The 23,530-nt window shown below is 41.5% G+C and overlaps 1 protein-coding gene across 2 annotated transcripts in view; it reads left to right on the top strand.

The window, feature by feature from the left end:
* The window catches only part of PCSK2 (proprotein convertase subtilisin/kexin type 2), a 194,883-nt gene that overhangs the window by 20,896 nt on the left and 150,457 nt on the right, over positions 1–23,530 (top strand). The window contains exons 1-2 of one of the 2 annotated variants that reach the window (XM_050952129.1): positions 8,305–8,357; positions 13,725–13,829. In XM_050952129.1, coding sequence (XP_050808086.1) covers positions 8,328–8,357; positions 13,725–13,829 — 135 coding nt within the window. In that variant the 5' untranslated portion in view covers positions 8,305–8,327. Of the gene's footprint in view, positions 1–8,304; positions 8,358–13,724; positions 13,830–23,530 lie in introns of those variants that run through there. The other variant, XM_050952128.1, reaches the window with a different exon arrangement.

Below are 23,530 nucleotides of genomic sequence, written 5' to 3'. Positions count from 1 at the left end.
TTAGAATGTGTTGGGAGAAGTCAGAGACAGTGGACTTTGTGTGTATGTGTGAGAGAGACAGTGAGGGTTGGGGGGGTGGAATGGTGGCTTAGGGACAGGGAGAGGGGTTGTGGCTGCAGAGGGACAGGAAATGAGGGTGGGTGGTAGGCAAGGCTGATTGGTTGTTTGAGAAAATGTGTATTTTGCTAGCTCCTGGTGGGTGGTGGGGAGAGGGAGAAAGGAGACGGTAAGTGGCTACTTCCTGATCTTGGGGCAGATTAATGTGATGTTTCCCAAGATGCACTGCACAGAGATTTGGAACTGACAGCACAGGTACCTTGACCACTGAGGGGAGAGAAATATATGTGCTGCCAGGGTTGCCAACATATGGATTCTGGGCAGTTCTTGGATCTCAAGGTTGTAGAAGTTTGTGAGAGAGCAAGGAGTACACCATGACATAAGGATTGCTGACTACAGGGTGGAGAGAGATGGGCTGCATTGGAACCACATTTTGCCCACTCTGCAGCATTTATGATCACTGACTTAGGAGATGGTGAAAAACCATTTTTGGTGAATCCCTCAGGCGGAGATGATTTGGGCCTTATTCCTGGTGTACACCTCATACAAGCTCTGAGAGCAAATTTGGACTTCATCAGAGATTTGTGTCCAAGAGCTGTGACAGTTTCCTCTGATTTGGCTGAGCATTGGAATAATCACTACAGTGACAATATGAAAGCTAGTAATAAGTACTGGAAGAACATTAATCAGGAAATTAGAGGCTTCATGGCTGACTGGACTGTATGGCATAGAAATATTACCAGCTCTGACACCTTGTTTCTTGGACATGGTGTACATTTATTGGACATAGGTCAGAAAAACCTTTCTCTCAAACGTAAAACTCAATATTTTGGAACAGAAACCCAATCTGTGATTTCTCTCCGGCCCTAATCTCAGCACTGTAGCATCTGAGGGCATGTCTACACTATAAACTTAACTTGACCTATGTTAGGTCGACATACAGCCACTGCAGTCATTACTGCAGTGGTTCACACAATCATAGAATTGTAGGACTTGAAGGGACCTCCAGAGGTCATCTAGTCCAGTCCCCTGCATTCATGGCAGGACTAAGTATTATCTAGACCATCCCTGACAGGTGTTTGTCTAACTTGCTCTTAAAAATCTCCACTGAGATTCGACAACCTCCCTAGGCAATTTATTCCAGTGCTTAATCACCCTGACAGGAAGTTTTTCCTAATGTCCAACCTAAACCTCCTTTACTGCAATTTAAATCCATTGCTTCTTGTCCTATCCTCAGAGGTTAAGAAGAATAATTTTTCTCCCTCGTTCTTGTAACAACCTTTTATATACTTGAAAACTGTTATCATGTCCCCTCTCAGTCTTCTCTTTTCCAGACTGAACAAACCCAATATTTTCAGTCTTCCCTCATAGGTCATGTTTTCTAGACCTTCAATCATTTTTGTTACTCTTATCTGGACTTTCTCCAATTTGTCCACATCTTTCCTGAAATGTGGTACCCAGAACTGGACAAAATACTTCAGATGAGGCCTAATCAGCGTGGAATAGAGCAGAAGAATTACTTCTCATGTCTTGCTTTCAACACTCCTGCTAGTACATCCCAGAATGATGGTTGCCTTTTTTGCAACAGTGTTACACGGTTGACTCATATTTAGATTGTGGCCCACTATGACCCCCAGATTCCTTTCTGCAGTACTCCTTCCTAGGCAGTCATTTCCCACTTGTAACACCAACAGACCCTGGTCACCAGCAGGCGGGATCGAACCTGGGCCTCTGGAGCTTAGTGCATGGGCCTCTACCTCATGAACTAAAAGCCAACTGACTCTTAGGTAAGGCTGTAGACCAGACTCATTTAACTCTCTCTAAGTGGTCTCGGTGCCACTAGATGGGACAGAACACCACATCCAGGAGGTGTCTAGGTTACATATGCACTGAGTCTCTATACAGAATGAACCCTGACATAATGAGTAAGGATAATCCAACTGATCTTTGCCCTGGTGGGACAGGAATATGAAAGAAAGTCATACAGATTCTTTGCTGCTAAGTCCTTAAGAGTTCTTTATCATTAACAAGACCATGGAAGTTCTCCACTTACTCATAGCCATGGAATGTTGCATAGGACAGGTATTATTCACTCCCATGCACCTGTATTAAGGAGCTGGTGAACAGCATGATGTATCATAAGCTTCTGAATCAACTTCAGGGGAAGCCTAAGAAGGAGAATACTTTAATATTCTCTGCTGGAGGTGACAAGGGATATGTCTATGGTGAGTTTCACGTTTGTGAGGAGTGAGGTGACTTCTGCAAATGACTTGGAGATGTCAATAATCACTTTGGCTCATTATTGAAGCGTGGATTAGCTTTTCCAGGGTGACCTCGAAGTTCTGTAATGGTCCGACAAGTGGTGGCCTCACTGATGGAAGTTCTATGTTATAGATTTTTAAGTACTGGGATCTACCAAATGGAAGTGTTGAACAGAGAATCCAGAAATACAAAAGAGTAAAAGGACTGTTTATGGATATGGGACAAGGGGAAAAAATCTAATTAGCTTAGAGTAATTTTCACAGTGTAAATCAGATAAGAACAGAGGTGGTATGGGTAATGTATTGTGCAGATTTCTGCTTCTGATGTCATTTACAGTTCACTAATGAAGGAGTAACTCCACTGACACCACCATCAGCATAAGTGAGATCAGAAAGCATGCCCCTGGCTTCTAAAGAAAAACATTTTACTTTCTTTTTTCAGTTCACATAGTGACCAAAATGCACCAAAATTATCAGTCTTAAATTTTGCACCATTAACCTCTGTTTGAGATAACTGTGTTGATTTCAGCTTCTGGTGGAATCATATTTGCTTTATTATTCTAAATAATGTAGCATGTTTGCCTGCTGTATATGCAGCAATTATGGAACCATTTAGTTGAATTATTTTATGAGGCTGTTTTTCTTATTCCCAGTGGCCATATGTTGCTGCTAAAAATGGAAGAAGCTCCTATCAGACACCCACAACGACTGTACCCTTCTGCGTTCTATCTCTTTCTTGTTTCTTGGCATGATTGAAGAATTCTCTTTTTCCTGTAACATTGGTGGTATCAGTGGACAGAGAAGTAACCATTGTTTCTAAGCCTCCAATTCAGGTTTTTGACTCAATGATAACAGTCATCATCTTCAGGCAATGATCTGCTGGATCAATAGACAGTGCAAGACTAGTGCAAAATGTGTCAACCTCTTATGTACAAATACTTGAAGGGGTTACTCATGTTCTCCAAACCTGGAAACTATTGACTCGCTTTGGTTTGATTTGACATTGTTGGTCGTGGTGACAGTACCAGGTTTCAGGGTTGTTGGAATATAATAGAAAAATCTCTCTAAGTTGTGCAGATTCTTTTATGTAAGTTAAGCAAATGCTTATCACAGGCTGACAAGTTTTTTTTCCTCCAGCAATAAACTAACAACGATGATCAGTAATCCACCACCTCTGTACTAATTCTTTATACCAGTGCCCAGTATACTGCGGAATTGAACATTCAAATGATCAAGTAAACTGAAGTGTAAATGCACTTGAACCTACATGATTCACAGCACCGAAACCTAAATTTTAACCATTTTAATTCAGAAACCATATCAGCCTGGCAGATGTAAATCACTACGCAAGATGCAAAGCAGAGGATAATTAGGCTTTAAATATCTATTAACAGGATAACCTGTACAGATGATCAGCGATAATATAAGAACTGGCATTTCTTTCTTTTTTATTCTCTTCCCCTGCCCCCATTTACTGAACTTCTCACGACCAACAAGTGTGCCACCCATGACCTTTCCTGAGATAGTATGTGCAGGAGGAAGGTGTGAGGGAAAGGACATAACTAGATAAATACAAAGGCAAAGATTCCAAGGAGTCCATGTATTTCGACTTTGAGTCTACTCATTAGCTTTTCTCTGCAGGAGTTTTTCCACTGCAGATATAGGACCATTCAGAGCCCAGTGAAGTCAATGTGATTATTTCTGTCAACTTCAGTGGGCTTTGGATCAAGCCTGTAAGTCAGGCCAACATGCATTTTTAGGATAATCCTGATGTACCATAACAAACCTTCATATTACAGTATATGTTACACGATTTCCATTAACGACTTATGCAAAAAAAAGAACAGATCAAATAGGACTAAACCAAATAGGTCATAATGTATATTTATTGCTGTCTGAAACTCTTTTTTATTTAAAGAAGAGGGTTGGATAAGACACATTAAATAAAGCTATAAATACAGATAAACCACTAGTCATACATTTATGAATTATCTTGTGGGAGAAACATTATATAAATATATAATGCCATTGAAAGTATTTTGGAAGAACAATCATGTTAAATACTAATGAGATTAGTGTTGACTTTGCTACAGCCTATCCCTTCAACATATTAGATTTCCCAAGATAAACAAGGCCAGGCCTCATTAGTACCTGGATCATGTAGCCTTTATAATACTGACAGGTTGGTATTACCAATGGAATCTTAAACCACAGTGGTCTGTGCCAAAGTTTCACACTCCCTAATGGCTACAGTATCAGAATTAGCAGGGTGAGAATCACGATTAGAAATATCATTAGGTTTGAAGACTTGAAGCACATGGGGAAGAATGACCAAAAGTATTACATTCACATGTTATCAAAGTCCTTTTATTAACAATTTCATTAAGCAGATGATCAATGCCACAACTGTTAAAACATAGACAGAGATAGAGACAAACCATAAGATGTCCAGCATCAGTGATTTCATACTTACATCCCCTGGGGAAACATAAAGATGAGTAGGATGACCATCAGGTGGCCATCCCCTGGGATGTTTCCTACCCTCCTGAGGTAGACAACATCTTTTATCCTGAATTTCTTTGACACCAACCATGCATATGCATAAGGGTGTCAGTCCCGTTCTCCTTATTTGCACTTCCACAACCCATGAATTTTAGGGTGCCCCATTTCTCATAGGCTACCTCTATTGTTCCCCTTATTCTCATTAACATCTACATTAACATCAATGAGTTACCATAGCAATTTGAAGTTATTACAGAATCCCCTGAAATGTAATGGGACATCTTGCAATATTAACTGGCAGATTGTGGCATATTTTACAGTCTATTGCTGCATAGTTTTCAAAATATCAGCACATAACACATTGTTTATTATAATCTTACAGTTTACTGGTACAGGGTTATCTCTTGGTCATCTAGTCATGTCGACCTATTTCCAGCCTGAGACCTTGTGTGGCCAAATTGCATATTTTACAGATCTAAAGTCTGTAGGCCTTGTGTTATAGTCTTCCTTATATACCTACTATTCTCTCACCAATAATACATGCTTATCAATCTCATATCCCTATAACACTATCCTACATATTTCTGTACTTGTACCTACAGTTTAAATCTATTCATCACCCATTGATTACCTATGGGTTAACTACAACAATAGATAATAAAATTACATGATTATATAAGATGATTAGCTACAATGGGAACTTCAAGGAACACCTAGGTATGACATGAATTATGCCTGGTAGGCCCAAGTCACAAAGTTCAGAACTGGACCTGACCATTGCCAGATTTCAAAAGTGTTTGGGTCTGAAGCTTGGGCTGATCCTTAGAGTTGACAATGTTTTGCCTTCTGAGTCAGGACTAAAACAATGACAAAGCATGGTGCTAGGTAGCTTTGGGCAGCCGGGATGCTGTGTTTTGAATAAAATGCCAAACTGAAGTCCAGATCTGGTGCCCTGGGCAAATAACAAATTAGATTTCTGGTGAGTTCTGTGGAAACCTTTGAAACAGCAGTAATCCTAAGTAATATTTCCCAACAATTTATCCAACAATATTTTTAGTCCTTTCTTAATTTTTCTTTGCTTTGTTATTTCTGTATCTTAAAGTGCCTACCTTCCTGTCTAGTTCCATACTTATATGGCCCTTATCACTATAGCCATTGAGTGCCTTTGGCTTCAGGCTTGACTTTCATCTGTGTATTTAAAAGTAAAGCAATTGCTAATGCTAACTGGAGTGAGAGAGAGCTTTAAAATGCATATTGAATATTTATAAGCCTCCTCAGAGCATTTTCTAAGTGGGATGAAAAGGTTTCTAATTTCTGCTGCAAGGCAGTTCCTAGTTCTCAGACAACTGTAACAGAGCCAGTCAGTTCACTGGGGAAATGTGCATCTTCTGAATGCATTTACTACTGAAAGATAGAGATTTTCTTTTCCTTTGGGTGGAAATAGGGCACAGGTAATAGGATGAAAGAAACTATCTCACCACATTTATGGCCCACTCAGAAAATGAGTTTGAGATGTAGATCAACACCTCAGATATTTGAAGTTTGGATTGCATTGGGCTCTGGCAAAACAACTATTAAGTGCTACATGATTTTGATGTTATTCCTGTCTTAATCCTCAGTGCACAGAAAGAATTAATTTCAAACAGGGATCTTTAATGGTTGCATAGCACAAGTGTTTGCTTAGATGTTAATTCAGTTAAATAGTTAAGCACATGCTTAAAGTTAAGTGTGCAAGTAGTTCTACTGAAGCTCCTATTTAGTTTAGGGGCTGTGTTGCATCTGGGTATGTTATGAACCTGATTCACCACTCAGACAGAGTTGCACCTCTCAGAGAGTACGTCAGACACAACCGTTCTAAGGAACAGTGGCAAAAGGTAATGCAGGACTATATTTTAGATTGATAGTGCATTTTCTGCCAGATACAGTTCAAATCTGCATCCCCTAGTCACTCCGGATCAACTCTTGCATGCCCTGCAGAACAATCATATGAACCAAAAGAAGCTTCTTTGTTACAACAGAATACATGTAGGAATGTAGTTATTTCCTGCTCTGAAACTAAGACATTTTGGAAAGCTATTGGAGACTCCATAAAGGACATAACAGAATCAGGTATTAGATAATCCCTTAGTATTTTTATTAAATTGTCCTGAAAACTCTGAGTCTCGGAAAAACCATGAAAAACTGATCACTCATCTCCTAGATGCTGCTAGAATTACCACAGCAAGGTGATGGAAGAGGAGTGACTCCTCTAAAACTATTGACGGATATAAAAAATGTGGGATATTCTGGATCTAGAAAAACTAACTCATCATGTTAGAGTTCTACAGGGGAGAAGGAAAAAGGATAGCTTCTTAGTAATGTGGTGGAACTTTTTGTATTTTTCTGGAAGAAGGTAATTGCCTGCCACCAAACCTGATAGTTTGAGAACTTTTTTTGAAGGGAGAAACCCCTTCAACAATGCTCCAAATTAATATCAACATTAAGATATTAAAATAAGGAAAATAGGAGGAAAAAGAGCAGTTTAATATCGCATAGAGTTTTGACTGGACCACTAATAAACAGGTTATACATCTAAATGTAAAAAAAACATAAGTTTGGACCTAAACATGAGATAATGAAAGACTTTAACTGACACTATCAACTGACAAGATGGGAGAGGACTATGAACAGTAGAAATACATCAACTAGAATATGTGATCAATAGCACAAAGTTGAAGAGAGTGACTGGTAGCTTCTCTCATCAATATCACTTCTTTAGGTCAATTTATAATTGTGTATTTGTCTCTATATTAAGTTTATCTGTGACAGGGTGGACTAGGCCCTGAAGCTCCCTGGAGGCCTTGTGGCCCTGCCACACCCGACCCCAGAAAAGGGCAATAGAGAGATCCTACAAGCTGCCTAGAGAAGCTGCAGGGGAAGCAACCAGTCAGGGCCCAGTAGGCTAGTATAGGACAAGCTGCAGGGCCAGACTGAGATCAGTTCCTTGCTAGAGCTGGAGGACAGTGGATGGTGCTCCAGGCTGGCTACTGGAGCTCCACCAGGACAAGCCCTGAGGTAAGGGTGAAGAATATGCTGGAGCCATGGGGAAGTGGCCCAGGGAATTGTAGCAGCAATGCAGTTTATTTGAAGGGGGATGGTGGATGGCTGCTATCTGCAGGATCCCAGAGTAAAAGGTATGCCTGGGTCCCCTGGGAAAGTGACCTGGACTTTGAAGCACCCCAGAAGGGGAACTGAACTATACTGGTCCAGCTGGAGAGCTGTGGCCAAAAAGGCCCTGTGAGGTGAAGACATTGCCTCCAGGGAGGGAGCCCTGGGGCACCACTTTGCACCAGAGCGGGACAACTTGAGAGAGATGTTTCAGAGGGCACTGAGAGAGGCCCCTGTTGGCCTTGCACTCTGAAAGGAGTTTGCTTTGTTTTTGTCTCACTGACAGACTGTGTATGACTAGGCCGGAGGGCTGAGTCACTGAAGACCCACCACAAACAGGTAGAGAGAGTGTGCAGGCACATGCACTTGGCCAGGGGGCGCTCGCGAGAGGTGAGTGCACTCCATTACAACTGGCAACATACAATGAAAACACTGTGATATATAATACAGTGGGATAGGCTGACCAATCGGCAATGTATCATTACAGTTCAATGTTAAGGATATTATAAGCCTCAGACCCATGCTCTCTCCTTGTTTGTTAATTACTTCATTTATGTTGCTTCTTAAAAGTGGCTACAGACTTTGAATGCAGCATCTCTCACTGAGCCTCAAGTAATACTGATTCCACTGTGAGCTTTAGCTGTTTTTAGCTATTGCATCATAATATGCTTGTTATGCATGTGCCTTCATTCTGATTATACTAAATTCGTTGGCTAATGTTCCCTTTGCTGGTTAAGGAATTAATTCTACTGCTGTAGAATAAGGAAGTTACCATCAAAGATAGGGTCAGTTTCTAATCTTGCATGCACCATGACAGCACTGTGTGTGTGTCTCAAAATATGCTATTGCACATCTAAAATCTGAATTTGACCCTTCATATGGTTTCTTTTCATTAACATCTGCACTGAGTCTGTCTCTTATTCAAGAAAAACCCCTTTCGGTATCAACAAATGTTTTATCCAAGTAAAGACTGAGAAGGGGTTAAAGGCAGGATTGTAACTTGTACTTTACACATGTGCAGGGGAACAAAAAGGAACAAGAGCACCCCCTTACCCTCTTACAGTCCTATTTGGATCCAGGTGCAGATGAGCAGGTGTGTGCAGTACATCTGTTTATTCCCTCCTCAAAGAAGGGGGGCATTGAATGGACAGAGAATGAGTGGAGACCTGGCTCCACCTCATGCTTTTTTTGACTGTGCAGCTGCTGAACCAACCCTGGGGCTGCAGAGGGGGTATTTGCTGATGCGATAAGCCAACAGCAAATTACCCTCCTTGAATGATGGGGCAGCAGCAGGAGAATTGTGGCTGCGTAGGTTACAGTTCCTTTCAGGGATACTTATGTAGCAGCACAGCTAAGCACTACCCTTCTCTGTGGGCTGTGTGCTTGTGACTGAGCCTCTCTCAGTAAATTCCTCACCCTCTTTTCTGCATCTGGGAAGGAAAAATCACAGAACAGGTGCAAAGTTCATGAGCAAATTAAAAAAGCCATTTGAAACCAAGATAATTTTTACCTCCCAGAGTATTGGTTTCAGGAGGAAGGTGCAGCTAGGGGCTGAGGCAGGTATAACTTATGTACTTGCCTCCTACGCAGACTTTAATCATGTAATTGTTCCCTGGCTTATCAGTTGGAACAGTAGCCTGAGAAGCAACAAAGACATCCCAGAGTCACACGCAAGCAGTAACAGTACCCAGTGGAATACTTTTCACTTCTGTAAAATGTAATCTTGCTTCTGTAGTTAAAAATACGTTCTAGTAATTGCTGTCATTAGCAAAGCCTCTTCCCTTTCAATAGTTTTTGTTTCCCCCTTTTAGTTTGTAATTAGGTTTTAAAATTTATTTTTAGAGGTGGTTCTTTTACAGGGTTGCCAGCAGTTTGGAGCAGGGACTTACTTTTAGTTCTGTATTTGTACAGCACCTAGCACAATGCGGGTTCCTGGTATGATTGGGGCTGGCAGGTGTGATTGCAGTTGTAATAATAAAGGAAGAAGCCAAACATGACTTTATTTTTACCGTGTTGTTTATATTATTAACTGGAGAATAAAGAATTAGGGGAGTGTCATCTTGAAAGAGTCGAGATAAGCAGGATATAGAGAGACTCCTTCATGATTTTGCAGTATCTCTTAGAGCTTTTTTTAAAATGTACAAGAGTGGTTGCATCAGAAGAGTTGATTGTAAGGAAGTGTTGAACATGATCAATATAAAATATGCCTGAAATCCTTCGAGGCTTATTCTCACTTTGATACACATTGAGAGTACTCAGTGCTATGTTATATTTGTACATCAAGTGGAGATTAATCTGTTTGCTGTTCTGTTCTCTGTAGGTACTTTCATGGCCCTCATCACCTTAATATCTGAGACCCTCAGAATAATTAATACTGTACTTAATCATCCTTACAACTCTGTCTGAGGGCCCATTTTATACATGAGGAGCTGAGGCACAGGGCAGAGTAAGAGACATGCCAAAGGACATATGGGAAGTCTGTGGCTGGCATTAGGGGGTAGCAAGCAGGGCAGTTGCCCATGGCCCCACGCCATGGTCCATGCAAAGCTAAGGGACTCGGGCTGGGCTCGGGCTTTGGCTTTCTGCCCTGGGCCCCAGTGAGTCTAATGCTGGCCCTGCTTGGCCCTGAAACCTGTTTCCAGCCCCCCAGGGGGTTGTGGACCCCCAGTTGAGAACCACTGCTCTAGAGTGTCCTTCCTCCTTATTGGTCATGGAGTTACTGGTTACTGACATTTTATTTCTTTTTTGTAACAGACATGAATCTTTTCATTCTGATTTCACCCTATTACAAAGCAATGGTCAGCACTTCCATTTGCAAAGCCCCAAGTCACTGGTGGAGAGTAATATTGTACCATTAGTTACTTTCCCCTGTGGTCTCACTGGTCCATGAGAGGTTGCTGAATCAGGACAGGACTTCAGGAAGCCATCTCAAAAGCAGAGGGCCCAATACGGCTGTTTGTGGGTTTGAGCAACTAGTTAAGTCATATTCATCAAACTGTTTCACCTTCTTAGGCCTAGTTTTGTGTGTGATCTCATCCTGATTTCTCTCAAGAGCTTCATTATTTGTAAGTGTTCACTGAAGAGTTTAGACAAATAATTTTCAGACAATTGTTGGTTCACAAACTCTTTGCAAATTGTTCACTACCACTATTAATTACTGACAATTCCTGGTAAGCAACTGGTCATTTGTTCTTGTTTCCTTACCATGATTGAAGCCTTTCAACAGGAGACTAATAAATGACCAATAATAATGAATAATTCCAATGCAAATTCACAAAGTTTTTGGGATTCACAAATATAATGAAAACCGATAGTCCTCTGACTATTAATAAATGGGTACTATCACTCTCTGAATTACAATAAATCAGATTCAAGTAGCTCATTTGTGACTATGTTCCTGAATCTGTGATTTTCATTACTTGACTTGGTCTAGTTGCTTTTGCTTACGTTCAAGTCCTCTACATACCCATAGTTGTTTTGCTATACTGTACAATATGTAAGTTCAGTCCAACAAAATGTGCATAGAATGAGCCATAGGGGCCTATTATTTCTCTCCAGATGTGTCCAAAATAGCCAAGAGAACACGTTTCTTTGAAAGCATCAGAAATGAATTCTTGATAGGAACTGATTTGGATGCTTGGTAAAAAGGAAAAATAACTTGACTTCACTGGGGGATATAGGGAGGAAACCTGACCATGAATTTATGAGAGCTGGAATAATCCTTATAGTACCCTCTGTTGAGATGAGGGCAGTGTAAATACATAACAAGTCTTCCACAGTGGGGAGTCAGCAGGACCTTCATCACCAAAAGTGCAAGTCTAGGTCACTTGAGTTAAAGGAGTAACTAGTAGAAGACTTTTATTTGTTGTGTGATATACTTAGTCATTGTGTTACACTCGGATTGTTTCCCCGAATGGTGAGAAGTTCTCCATGCCCTCTCCTTCCTCTCTGGCTTGATGACCTTGTCACCTGCAAAATTTGGTCTCTCTTCTTTCTCTCTCTCGCTTTGCAGTTTTACTGTCCCTGGGTTCAATTGTACCTTTGAGGCGCAGCCCTGTAATGGGGGCAATGTGGAACTGCACTTTTTGGGGGGTGGAGGGAGTCTAGAGAGGAGATCCACATGGTGGAGGAAGACTTCGCCCGCCCAGAACCTCCTAGCAATGCTGGGAGAGTGCAACTCCTATTACATCACTTTATAGAGAATAGCCTACTTGCCCTGCATGCTGATATCAGTGCAGAGATGGGTCCAGGACTTCACTTCCTCCTGCATCTTTTGGGAGCTATGCACTGCCATACCCCATATATACTGTAGCTGTAGGGGATGCAGAGATGGCAGTCAAATGAGGCCCTTGTGTAGTTTGCACAAGGAGAAAAAAGATTTGTTGTGGCCTTCCGCTCTGCCCCTGCATACACAGTGCAGCTATGAAAGGGTAGGCACAATCTTGGCCAAGGTTAGCATTAAAGTCGATCTAGTCAGTGTATTTCAAATGGTAACTAATCCAGCGATTTTGCTTATCCTCTGTGTTCACTGTACATCTTTGCAGTACACACAAATATATCCTGTGTGATCAGTCTAAGGGCTTTCATCTGGAAGGCCAGGATTTAGCATCGTACTCTGGATTCTGGGAATTACCATGAGAAATAGCTATCCTTTTTGTGAAGGTGCCCCTTTTAGACTATTTTTTTACTTGAATCACTGTAAAACTAATTTACAAATAAGTCTCAAAGACAGGCAGAGTCTTGGCCCTGTGAGCTGCTGTTTGATGTTACGTATCAAGTGCAGTAGACTCTTGGATATGAGTAGACCCTTTGGAATCTGGCCCTTGATCTCAATTTTCAATCAGAAAAGTTGAATCACGATTAATAATTTCCATGTTTATATTTTCATAAGTATTACAGACTCATTGATAAAATGTTTTGGATTTGTTTTGATTTAAAACATTTTAAAAACCCCTATAAGTATTTGTAATTTTTCTTAATTATTCCCTTGATAATGCCGCTAAATTAAGTCCCTGAAACTGAAATATTAGCGTCATTAAATACAGCTTGTTTTGAGAAGTAAAAATTTTAGGTTGCCAAAAGGAGAATTAAAAAAAACTTTTGATAGATTTAAATAATTTATTGGACTCTGCCTGTGAAAATAGAATTAGCAGAAGGCTTTAGAACTTGAGACACAAGTGGAGCTATCAGAAATGTTGTACCATGCTAATAATGCATGAGACCATCTTTTTCCCCCCTCCCTTATTTTTCTTTATCAATTTCATTCCACAGTATTGAGAAGAAACTCCAGACACTGCCTTAATCTGGTAGAGAAAATCACTCTGCTTTCTGCCCTAAGTCTTAGAACTTCATTTTAGGTGCAATATAATGGCTCAGAAAAGCATTTCTGTCTTGCCTTATTGCTGAAATACAATTTGTGGTAATTCTAAGTCATTTGCAGTAAAGACAATTTTGTCCTTTTATTTTGGATGTTTCAGGGAATAAGAAATAATTCTGATGTAATTTGGAAGCCCTGCAGAAATACTGGTGCTGCAGACCTTGAATGCAGAGTGACATTGATACCAATGTTTACAGGTGAAACAATACATTTGTAGCAAATAACCTTAATGTTATAGGGTAAAAGTACCTAAGTGACTTAGGAGCCTGTCTTTAAAAAGTGAATAGGACTTAGGCTCTTTTTAAAAAATTCTCTATTGTTCTTAAGTGTATTTGTTTTGGCTTTGTTTTTGTTTTTAATTTGCTCTTTCTCTTCCCCAGCTTCCCTTTATAGATACTGGGTACCATTTTTATCATAATGGCATCTCCAGGGCCAGGAGAAGACGCAGTCTTCAGCACAAGCTTCATTTGGAAAAAGACCCGAGGGTAAGCTTTTCCCATTGATTTGCCATCCAGCAATCATGATTTCCATGCCAACCAACTGTGCCGTATGGGATCAGATAACCATGAAGTCTTAACACAGGTAATTCCACGCCTGAGCCAAGCTCCGTGGCTGCTGAACAGAAGTTAAAACAACCTAAGCTTTGATTTTAACATGACAACAACAGTCACAGCTTCGAGCTTGAGTCTTCCATCCATGCTCACACTTATTAATACTGCAATCTCTGCTAGTAGCCGCACTTGCAGTCAATGAGTTCCAAAAGGCATGTTTCAAACATAAACAAGACCAGCTGCTCATTCAGCCCAGCAGACTTTTGACTTTTATTCTAGAAACTCCAGGTCCCACTTGCAAATGAAACTTCTAGTTTTAAGAAGCAACCTCCCTTCCCTCCCCTCCCCCTCAGCATTCATCTTACTGGTGGAAAGAAAAGGTCCTTTACCATAATGCAGTGATCTAGCAGCAGTTTCTTCTCTCTCTCTTCCTCAGAGTTTTTGTTATTATACAAAAACTTTCCTTAGAGGTTTTTAAGATCAGGCTTGACAAAGCCCTGGCTGGGATGATTTAGTTGGGGATTGGTCCTGCTTTGAGCAGGGGGTTGGACTAGATGGCCTCCTGAGGTCCCTTCCAACCCTGATATTCTATGAAGGTAAATACTAGGGCCTGGTCAGAACCAGCTAGCACAAAAAAAGTGTTTCTACTGCCCAGAGAAAATAATCATTCTTGGCATTCATGTTATGAAAGCAAATAGATGATCAATTTATTCCCCTGAATACCCAACTCCATTTCTGTTGGCGTGGGAAAGAGTTGTGCTGTTCCATTCTACCTAGGTTTTTGTTGCCCTGCCTATCATCATGGTATCTGAGCACCTTTCAAAATTAATAAATAAATAAACAAGAAAGTTATTTTAACTAAAACTGAGAAGCTGCCTGTTGCTATGTTGGGAAGCAGGGTTGAAGAATTTCCAGCTCACTCTCTGCCTTTGCAGGAGATGGTTAAAATAACTTTGGGCACAGATCCACCAACAATATGGCACCCCTCCAAATTGTAGTCAGCCCATCTGACCGCTGGTAATGTGTGTTGCACTGGCCACTTTATCTGAAACCAAGCAACTGCCAGCTGCTGGCCACCCCCACTTTCTTTAGGTCACACTCTGTTGTGATACTGAGTTCAGTGAGGCATCATGGGTCCTGTGTCAGTATCAGTCAGGTGTGCAGAATGTCTCTTGATATTCTGAACTACCATCTTCAAGGGTTAAAGGATCTCCATGCCCATTCACTCCTGGGCTTCTTTTCTAAGACTGCCAACAAGGGCACCAGCTAGAGTTTGGGTATGTGTGGGATGCAGACCCCTGCCCCCTTAGCATTAAACTGAGATTCTCAAATTCATTTAATACAATTTACCAGACAAGGACTGGACAGTAACAACTTTCAGACAATACCACCTATTGCAGGATACTAATGAGTGGACTGAGAAGTAAAAGTCTCCAGTTTTCCTTAACCATCCAGTCCTTAAATAGTCAGTTGATTAAGAACTATTTAATAAAGAACAGGAGTAGGCAAATATTATACAAGCCGATGGCTGTGTAGCTCTATGTACTTGAAACAAATATTTCTACTTCTCTATAGAGGTTTGTGTAAATCAGACATGTCCCTTAAGTTGTCATTTTGGCCCTCAATGTTGCAAAGGTGGGCCTCCCGGTATTAGTTAATACTAGACTTGTTGTTGCGCTGACTACGCCTGAACTGTTTGACTGCATAATGTGAACATAGGTCAATATGGAGATTGTTTAATTACACGCAGCCTACATTTCAGAGCTGCTCTATTTTGTATCCATTCTATGTAAGTAAAGAGGACTTCAGGGTCTCCAGGGGTCTCAGTCTGGGACCTCTCGTAACCAACACATTCACTTGAATTTTTGGTTTTAATTTCCACTGCCTCCTGATTGTCCTGCTGATTCCTGCACTGCCACATAGTGTAATGATGACTTAGCTTTACGACCTGCCGACCTGCTCTCCCTTACTGAATAAACCCATAACAAAAATATCTCCAAAAAGTGGCAAAGCATGGCCATGGATAAGCCTTGATATTTGGTACACCATTCAGCTCCAGACAGAACTACTGATTTGCTTTAATTTCCAAATTGGAAGCACACTCTGACCTTTCTGATTCTTTCCTATCTTTCTGTGTTGCTCAGTAGGCTCTTTGACGTTTTCTCTGTGGCCCTCCTAACAACTTCATGTGTAGCCTCCCAGCTCTCCTAATACTCTCCCGGTGCTTTTAGGACACTCTCTTTTCCAATGAACTCCTGGCCTTTCAAGCTTCTCCTTGCCCTTAGAGTTCTTGATGTTTCTCACCACCATCCTAGTATCTCCTCTCCATCCATGCTGAAAGTCATCCAAGAGAACTTGGATTTTTGGCTCCTAACGAGATGACTTTTGGTCAAAGCACCATGACTTAGAGAACAGTAATTATTAACACTCCAAAGTGTGATTTCAGTGCCAGAGTAATTCATCCCTCATGAATGGTGAGATAATGAGGGGATCCTGAAAGCTCCCGTGGGACTTCAAAATAAGAAAACAGTTGTACAGGTTAGTCACTTTTTATTATATGTGTTCTGAGCACAAATAAAACAAGCTCTGATCACAATGATCAGTGTGGGAGCCATCATTAAAGCTCTAGCCATGTGCATGGATAAGAGCAAATGTGAACTACAGACATAACACTCTACTTTTGAACTCCAAAAATAATCTCTTCAGCCACCAGTGCACCTAAGTGTAATGACTTCCCTCTAGATCATTTCCCCCAATGTTTGCTAAGGAATGAATGTCAGCACTGTCATGGTTAATAAATTCAACACATGAAACTAAGAATAAAATACTATTAAATTGTCAGCATAGCCAGAAAGCAAACAGACTGTCTTCAAATCATATGGTCCACTGAATCTCTGATAAGCCACTAAGATTAATTTAGTATTTGTATCTATTTCCACCCAATTTTTTTTGAGAAAGTGAGAAATAAAATCTGTGGGTATGAGCTGAAGTGGTAGTCTGTATGTTTTTCAGTTTGAAGGGACTACAATTCCTATCTAATTTTAATTATTAGTTGAAAACAGTGCAGATGTTCATTCAATTAATTAATGTTCTTTAATTAAGTAAGTCCCTTGAGGAAACCATGTCAATTCTGCAAGAGTCCTGGGAGACAGGCAGCAGAATGCTACTGCAAAGAGGTTACTTTATAATCTCCATACACTGCAGATGCAACAAGATGTCTTTAAACTTCTTGAAAAGGATCAGTTGTGTAAAATGTTCTCTGTGTTTGGTGCCAAAACAATTTTGAGATATGCCAAATGTATTCAGAATTTATATGACAAAAATCACTGCTCTTGAGAGAGCCGGGTTCAAATGTATGTTAAGATGTCTTCATGGAGTTAGGACAGTGCTTCAGTTCCTTCTGGGAGAAACAACCTTACTACCTTTGTTTGGCAACAGCTATCTCAATATTAATGAAGTTTGAAGCAATATTAACAGTAGAGGGTGGTAGACACAATAGTGTCATCGAATGCAATATTGCTAGGGACTGGTGAAGATTTGGAAATGGGCACATGAACCTCATGAAGGCATTAAATCTTCGAACAGTATTTTAAATATTTCTTTCTCTTAGAATGGCAAGTACCATAATAAATTGCACAACTTTAAATGGCAGATATCCACTCTTGATCTTGTTTTAAAAGATGATTTCTTAAAGTGGGCATATCACAAAAGGATTACAAGACCTGAAATCCATTTATAATTGCTTAAAAAACGTTTCTGCCATAAAATGTTTATCAGATAAAATTCAGACTTGGATTCACGTGTATGTTGCTGACTATCCTGTATACTTACAGTAAACACTGAAAGAAGATTATGTAGAAAAGAAGTGCCGAGTATAATCAGAAAGTGTCTATGGACTATTGTAGCAATTTATTCATGATTCATATACAGTATCATTATGAAAAGACCACTGAGGCTGAGAGGGGAAACAAACAGAGGAAGGAAATTCACACTATCACATTCTTGCAGTAGCCAAAAGTGATCATTTGGACTAAGCAGCTCCATCATGCTGCACACAAGGTCAGCTCCTGTCTCCCCCAGGTCCCAACTAGATGTCAGGGGAGAGCTCATCCAGACCCTGCTTACATCTTGAAAGCCATCATTTAAAATGAAGAACTAAGTATTAGCTGGTGATTCTGGGGGTGGGGGGGAGGGGTATTTTGTTTGTCTGTTTCTGGAGAAGAGGAGAAAAGAGTTTATTATACCTGTGGAAACAGGCTTCTACAGAAATGTCTTAACAAGGGTGTATGCTTCTCCTCGTCTAAATCATTTGACACACTTTCAGTCAAATCCTGATTGCTTTGCTCCCTGCCTCCTCTGTTACCTCTCCAAAGGGAAAGGAGTATAGCAAGGACGTTCTGCAATGTGAATTTTGCCATATGTCCTGAATTTCTAGAGCTTTCCCCTATGAGGATTTTTCTGCAGAGGAACAACATGTCCTTGGGGAAGTTCTTATACTGCAGCCACCCCCCTGCATGCTGGGCATCACAAATGGTGAAACACAGCAAAGCTGTCTGTCTGTTCTGCAGCAATCATGCCTGATGGACCCAAGTAGTTGCATAGCAGTTAAGTAGAACCCATTCAACAAGGAACCATTTCTTAATCTCCTGCTGCCTCTTCTGACCCGTCAGGACGTTGAAGATAATGGGTTGGGGAGGGTTCACCTCCTGGAAAGACAATAACTCAGTATACTCCTGTGATGGGGTATTCACCCCACACCAGCATAGAAGGGGTTTATGAGAGTGAAGAGAGGCCAATTAACCAGATAGGCCCCATCTGAGGGGAATTAATGGCTTTAATAACCCCTGAGTAATGATAGAACCCAGCTGGAATGGAATAGGCAGCGCTTGGATAAAGCCAGAAGGCTAGCAGTAGCAGGAACTGTAGTGAGGGAGCCTGTACCCACTCTTTGGACAGTAGATTAAGGAAGGGAAAACTGGTGGAAAGGTGTAGAAAAAGGCAGCAAGGTTTAAGGTGGTACAGACCTTAGCTTCTGATTAGAGGGTCCCTGAGCTAGAACCCAGAGTAGAGGGTGGGTCTGGGTTCCCCTCCCAGCCACTGGGGAAGTGGCACTGATTTGGGCAGAGAAGGGAAGGCTTCAGCTTGGAAGCAGAGACTTTGATACCCCAAAAGAGGAAAACACAGTCATCTGGCTGGAGGGCCAAGCCTCAAAGATGGAGCAACCTGAGTTGCAGACAGAGAGAGGGAGAGAGGCAGCAGCAGTAGAGTAAGCAGCAGAAGGGAGTTGGACCTGGAATGAGCTAATCCCCAGAGTGGCCATGAGGCCTAGCAATGAGTGCACCCCAAGACAACTCCTTATGCCAAATCCTTTCATCTATGCTAAAAGAACAGTACTGGACTTATGGTGGCTATGGGTTATACCAGAAGCCATGCCAATCATATGGTTCAACCCTGTGTCCTGAACACTCTGTCTTGATGACGACAGAATCCACTTATGCTGGTGTTGCTGATGAAGGTTTCAACAGCTCTGGCTGATTCTAGTCTTCTTCACTGCTGTCCACAATGATGTCTGCTGGGTGAAGAAGCTGTGGATGTCTGCCACGTGGCCATTTCCTGGCAGTTTGGGTGCCAGAATCCTAGAGACTTACCCCAAAGGTGAAAAGGCCAGGATTACAGGGCAGATGAAAGATATCTGGGAGCAAGAACAGGAGTAGCAGAAGGTTTGTGTGAACAGACAGGCCCTTCAAGAGCATATCAACCTCATAGACTCATAGGTCAGAAGGGACCAATATGATCATCTAGTCTGACCTCCTGCACAAGGCAGGCCACAGAACCCCACCCATCCAATTTTATAACAACCCCTAACCAAGGACTGAGTTATTGAAATCCTCAAAATTGGTTTGAAGACCTCAAGCTGCAGAGAATCCACCAGCAAGCGACCCGTGCCCCACGCTGCAGGGGAAGGCGAAAAACCTCCAGGGCCCCTGCCAATCCGCCCTGGAGGAAAATTCCTTCCCGACCCCAAATATGGCGATCAGCTAAACCCTGAGCATGTGGGCAAGACTCACCAGCCAGCACCCAAGAAGGAATTCTCTGCAGTAACTCAGTTCCCATCCCATCCAACATCTCCCCACAGACCATTGAGCAGACCTATCTGGTGGTAATCCAAGATCAATTGCCCAAATTAACGATCCTATCATAACATCCCCTCCATATACTTATCAAGCTTTGTCTTAAAGCCAGAAAAGTCTTTTGCCCCCACTACTTCCCTCGGAAGGCTGTTCCAGAACTTCACTCCCCTAATGGTAAGAAACCTTCGTCTAATTTCAAGTCTAAACTTCCTAATATCCAGTTTATACCCATTCGTCCTCGTGCCTACATTAGTACTAAACTTAAATAATTCCTCTCCCTCCCTAACGTTAACCCCCCTAATATATTTATATAGAGCAAGCATATCCCCCCGCAGCCTTTTTTTGGCCAGGCTAAACAAGCCAAGCTCTTTGAGTCTCCTTTCATAAGGCAGTTTTTCCATTCCTTGGATCACCCTAGTAGCCCGTCTCTGAACCTGTTCCAGTTTGAATTCATCCTTCTTGAACATGGGACACCAGAACTGCACACAGTATTCCAGATGGGGTCTCACCAACGCCTTATATAACGGTACTGACACCTCCTTATCCTTGCTGGAAATACCCCGCCTGATGCATTCCAAAATCACATTTGCTTTTTTAACAGCCGTATCACATTGACGACTCATAGTCATCCTGCTATCAACCAATACCCCAAGGTCCTTCTCCTCCTCTGTCGCTTCCAACTGATGCGCCCCCAACGTATATTTAAAATTCTTATTATTAATTCCTAAGTGCATGATCTTGCACTTTTCACTATTGTATTTCATCCTATTTCTATTACTCCAGTTTACAAGGTGGTTCAGATCTTCCTGAATAGTATCCCTGTCCTTCTCCGTGTTAGCAATACCCCCCAGCTTTGTGTCATCCGCAAACTTTATTAGCACATTCCCGCTCTTTGTGCCAAGGTCAGTAATAAAAAGGTTAAATAAGATCGGTCCCAAAACCGATCCTTGAGGGACTCCACTAGTGACCTCCTTCCAGCCTGACAGTTCACCTTTCAATACGACCCGCTGGAGTCTCCCCTTTAACCAGTTCCTTATCCACGTTCCAACTTTCATATTCATCCCCATCTTTTCCAATTTAACTAACAGTTCCCCATGTGGAACCGTGTCAAATGCCTTACTGAAATCTAGGTAAATTATATCTACCGCATTTCCTTTATCTAAGTAATCCGTCACCTTCTCAAAGAAGGAGATCAGATTGGTTTGACACGATCTACCTTTAGTAAATCCATGTTGCAATTCGTCCCAATTACCATTGACCTCTATGTCCTTAACTACTTTCTCCCTTAAAATTTTTTCCAAGACCTTACATACTACAGACGTCAAGCTAACAGGCCCATAATTACCCGGATCACTTTTATTCCCTTTCTTAAAAATAGGAACTATGTTAGCAATCCTCCAGTCATACGGCACAACCCCCGAGTTTATCAATTGCTTAAAAATTCTCGCTAACGGGCTCGCAATTTCACGCGCCAGTTCCTTTAATATCCTCGGATGGAGATTGTCCGGGCCCTCCGACTTCGTCCCATTGAGCTGTTCAAGTACAGCCTCTACCTCAGTTGCGGAAATATCCACTTCCATATCCACATTCCCGTTTATCATCCCTCCATCATCGCTAGACTCCTCACTAGTCTTATTAAAAACTGAGGCAAAGTACTTGTTTAGATGTTTGGCCATGCCTAGATTATCCTTAACCTCCATTCCATCCTCAGTGTATAGCGGCCCCACTTCTTCTTTCTTTGTTTTCTTCTTATTTATGTGGCTGTAGAACCTTTTACTATTGGTTTTGATTCCCTTTGCAAGGTCCAGTTCAATGCGGCTTTTAGCCTTCCTCACTTTATCCCTACATGTTCTGACCTCACCAAGGTAGCTTTCCTTACTGATCCTGCCTTTCTTCCACTCCCTGTAAGCTTTCTGCTTTTGTCTAATCCCCTCTCTGAGTTGCTTGCTCATCCAGTTTGGCCTACAACTCCTGCCCATGTTTTTTTTCCCCTTTCTTGGGATGCAGGCTTCCGACAGTCTCCGCAGCTGTGACTTAAAGTAATTCCAGGCCTCCTCCGCATTTAAATCCACTAGTTCCTCCGTCCAATCCACTTCCCTAACTAATTTCCTTAACTCTTTAAAATTAGCCCTCGAGAAGTCGAAAACCCTAATCGCAGATCTACATTTGTTTATCCTTCCATCTAGTTTGAACTGAATCAGCTCATGATCACTCGAACCAAGGTTGTCCCCTACCACCATTTCTTCTACGAGGTCCTCACTGCTCACCAACACCAAATCTAAAATGGCATCCCCTCTCGTAGGTACTTCAACTACTTGATGAAGAAATCCATCCGCTATCACATCCAGAAAAATCTGACCCCTATTACTCTTGCAAGCACTCGTCCTCCAGTCTATATCCGGGAAGTTGAAGTCCCCCATAATCACACATTTCCCCTTTGTGTTTACTTCATTAAAGACATTAAAGAGGTCTCTATCCATATCCCAATCAGATCCCGGCGGTCTATAGCACACCCCAAGCACTATGTCAGGGGAAGCTCTAGATGCTTTTTTACCCAGTGTGATTTTTGCCCAGACAGACTCTGTCTTATCCATTCCATCGCTTCTTATTTCGCTACAGTTAATTTCATCATTGATGTACAAGGCTACTCCACCACCTTTGCCTTTCTTCCTGTCTTTTCTAAACAGCACATAGCCTTCAATACCCGTGCTCCAGTCATGAGTACTATTCCACCAGGTTTCGGTTATCCCTATAATATCTGGTTTCACTTCCTGCTGGTGCAAGGACTAGAACTCACCCATGGTGGTTGCTAAAATCACAGTAGTGTTTGGGATAGCAATATGAGTAGGAGGCAAACGGTGAGGATTGGGGTATTTACCAGCCAGAATACAACAATTGCAGTTGTATAACAATTTTAGTGAAAGTAAAACTGCATCTCCCCCCCACCATTGTTTTTATTGTTTTATTTATTTGGGGTGCCTGATTCTCTGAAGTGTAATCTTCAGTTAACAAAGAAAATGTGAGTTGATTGCAGAGTGGAGACTGTGCCAAGAGCAGAGACCTTCCCAGCCTAGTAGCTGCAAGTAAACAACGGCTTTTCCTTCCTTCATGCACATTGTAACATCTTAAGAGACCTCACAATCCCACCTCCTGCTGAGAGGCTTAAAGGTATTGTTAGCAAATGTTTTGAAAATGAACATGAATGGTAAGAATACACAACTCTTATTTCACTTTTTAGGTGAATTAATTTTTAGTTTTTTGTTTTTGCTGGTGGTATGTAGTGCCTCTCATATAAGGACAAGGAGTTGAAACTCAATTTGTAAAACCTATTTGTTCTATCCAAGATTGCTTTGTTTTCTTTCAAGTTTTAAATGAAGACATTTTCCTCCCACACAGACTCTCCTTTCAGGAAGCTGCGTACATTAATTCCACTCAAGAAAGAAGCTTTAATATAGGGACGAGAACTGGTTCTATCTTCACATAGATACATACGTTCACTTCTGA

This window comes from Gopherus flavomarginatus, chromosome 4 (genome assembly GCF_025201925.1).
Source record: "Gopherus flavomarginatus isolate rGopFla2 chromosome 4, rGopFla2.mat.asm, whole genome shotgun sequence".
Taxonomy (NCBI): domain Eukaryota; kingdom Metazoa; phylum Chordata; order Testudines; family Testudinidae; genus Gopherus; species Gopherus flavomarginatus.
The sequence above is the reverse complement of the archived record's forward strand: the minus strand, read 5'-3'. Positions and strand labels throughout refer to the sequence as shown.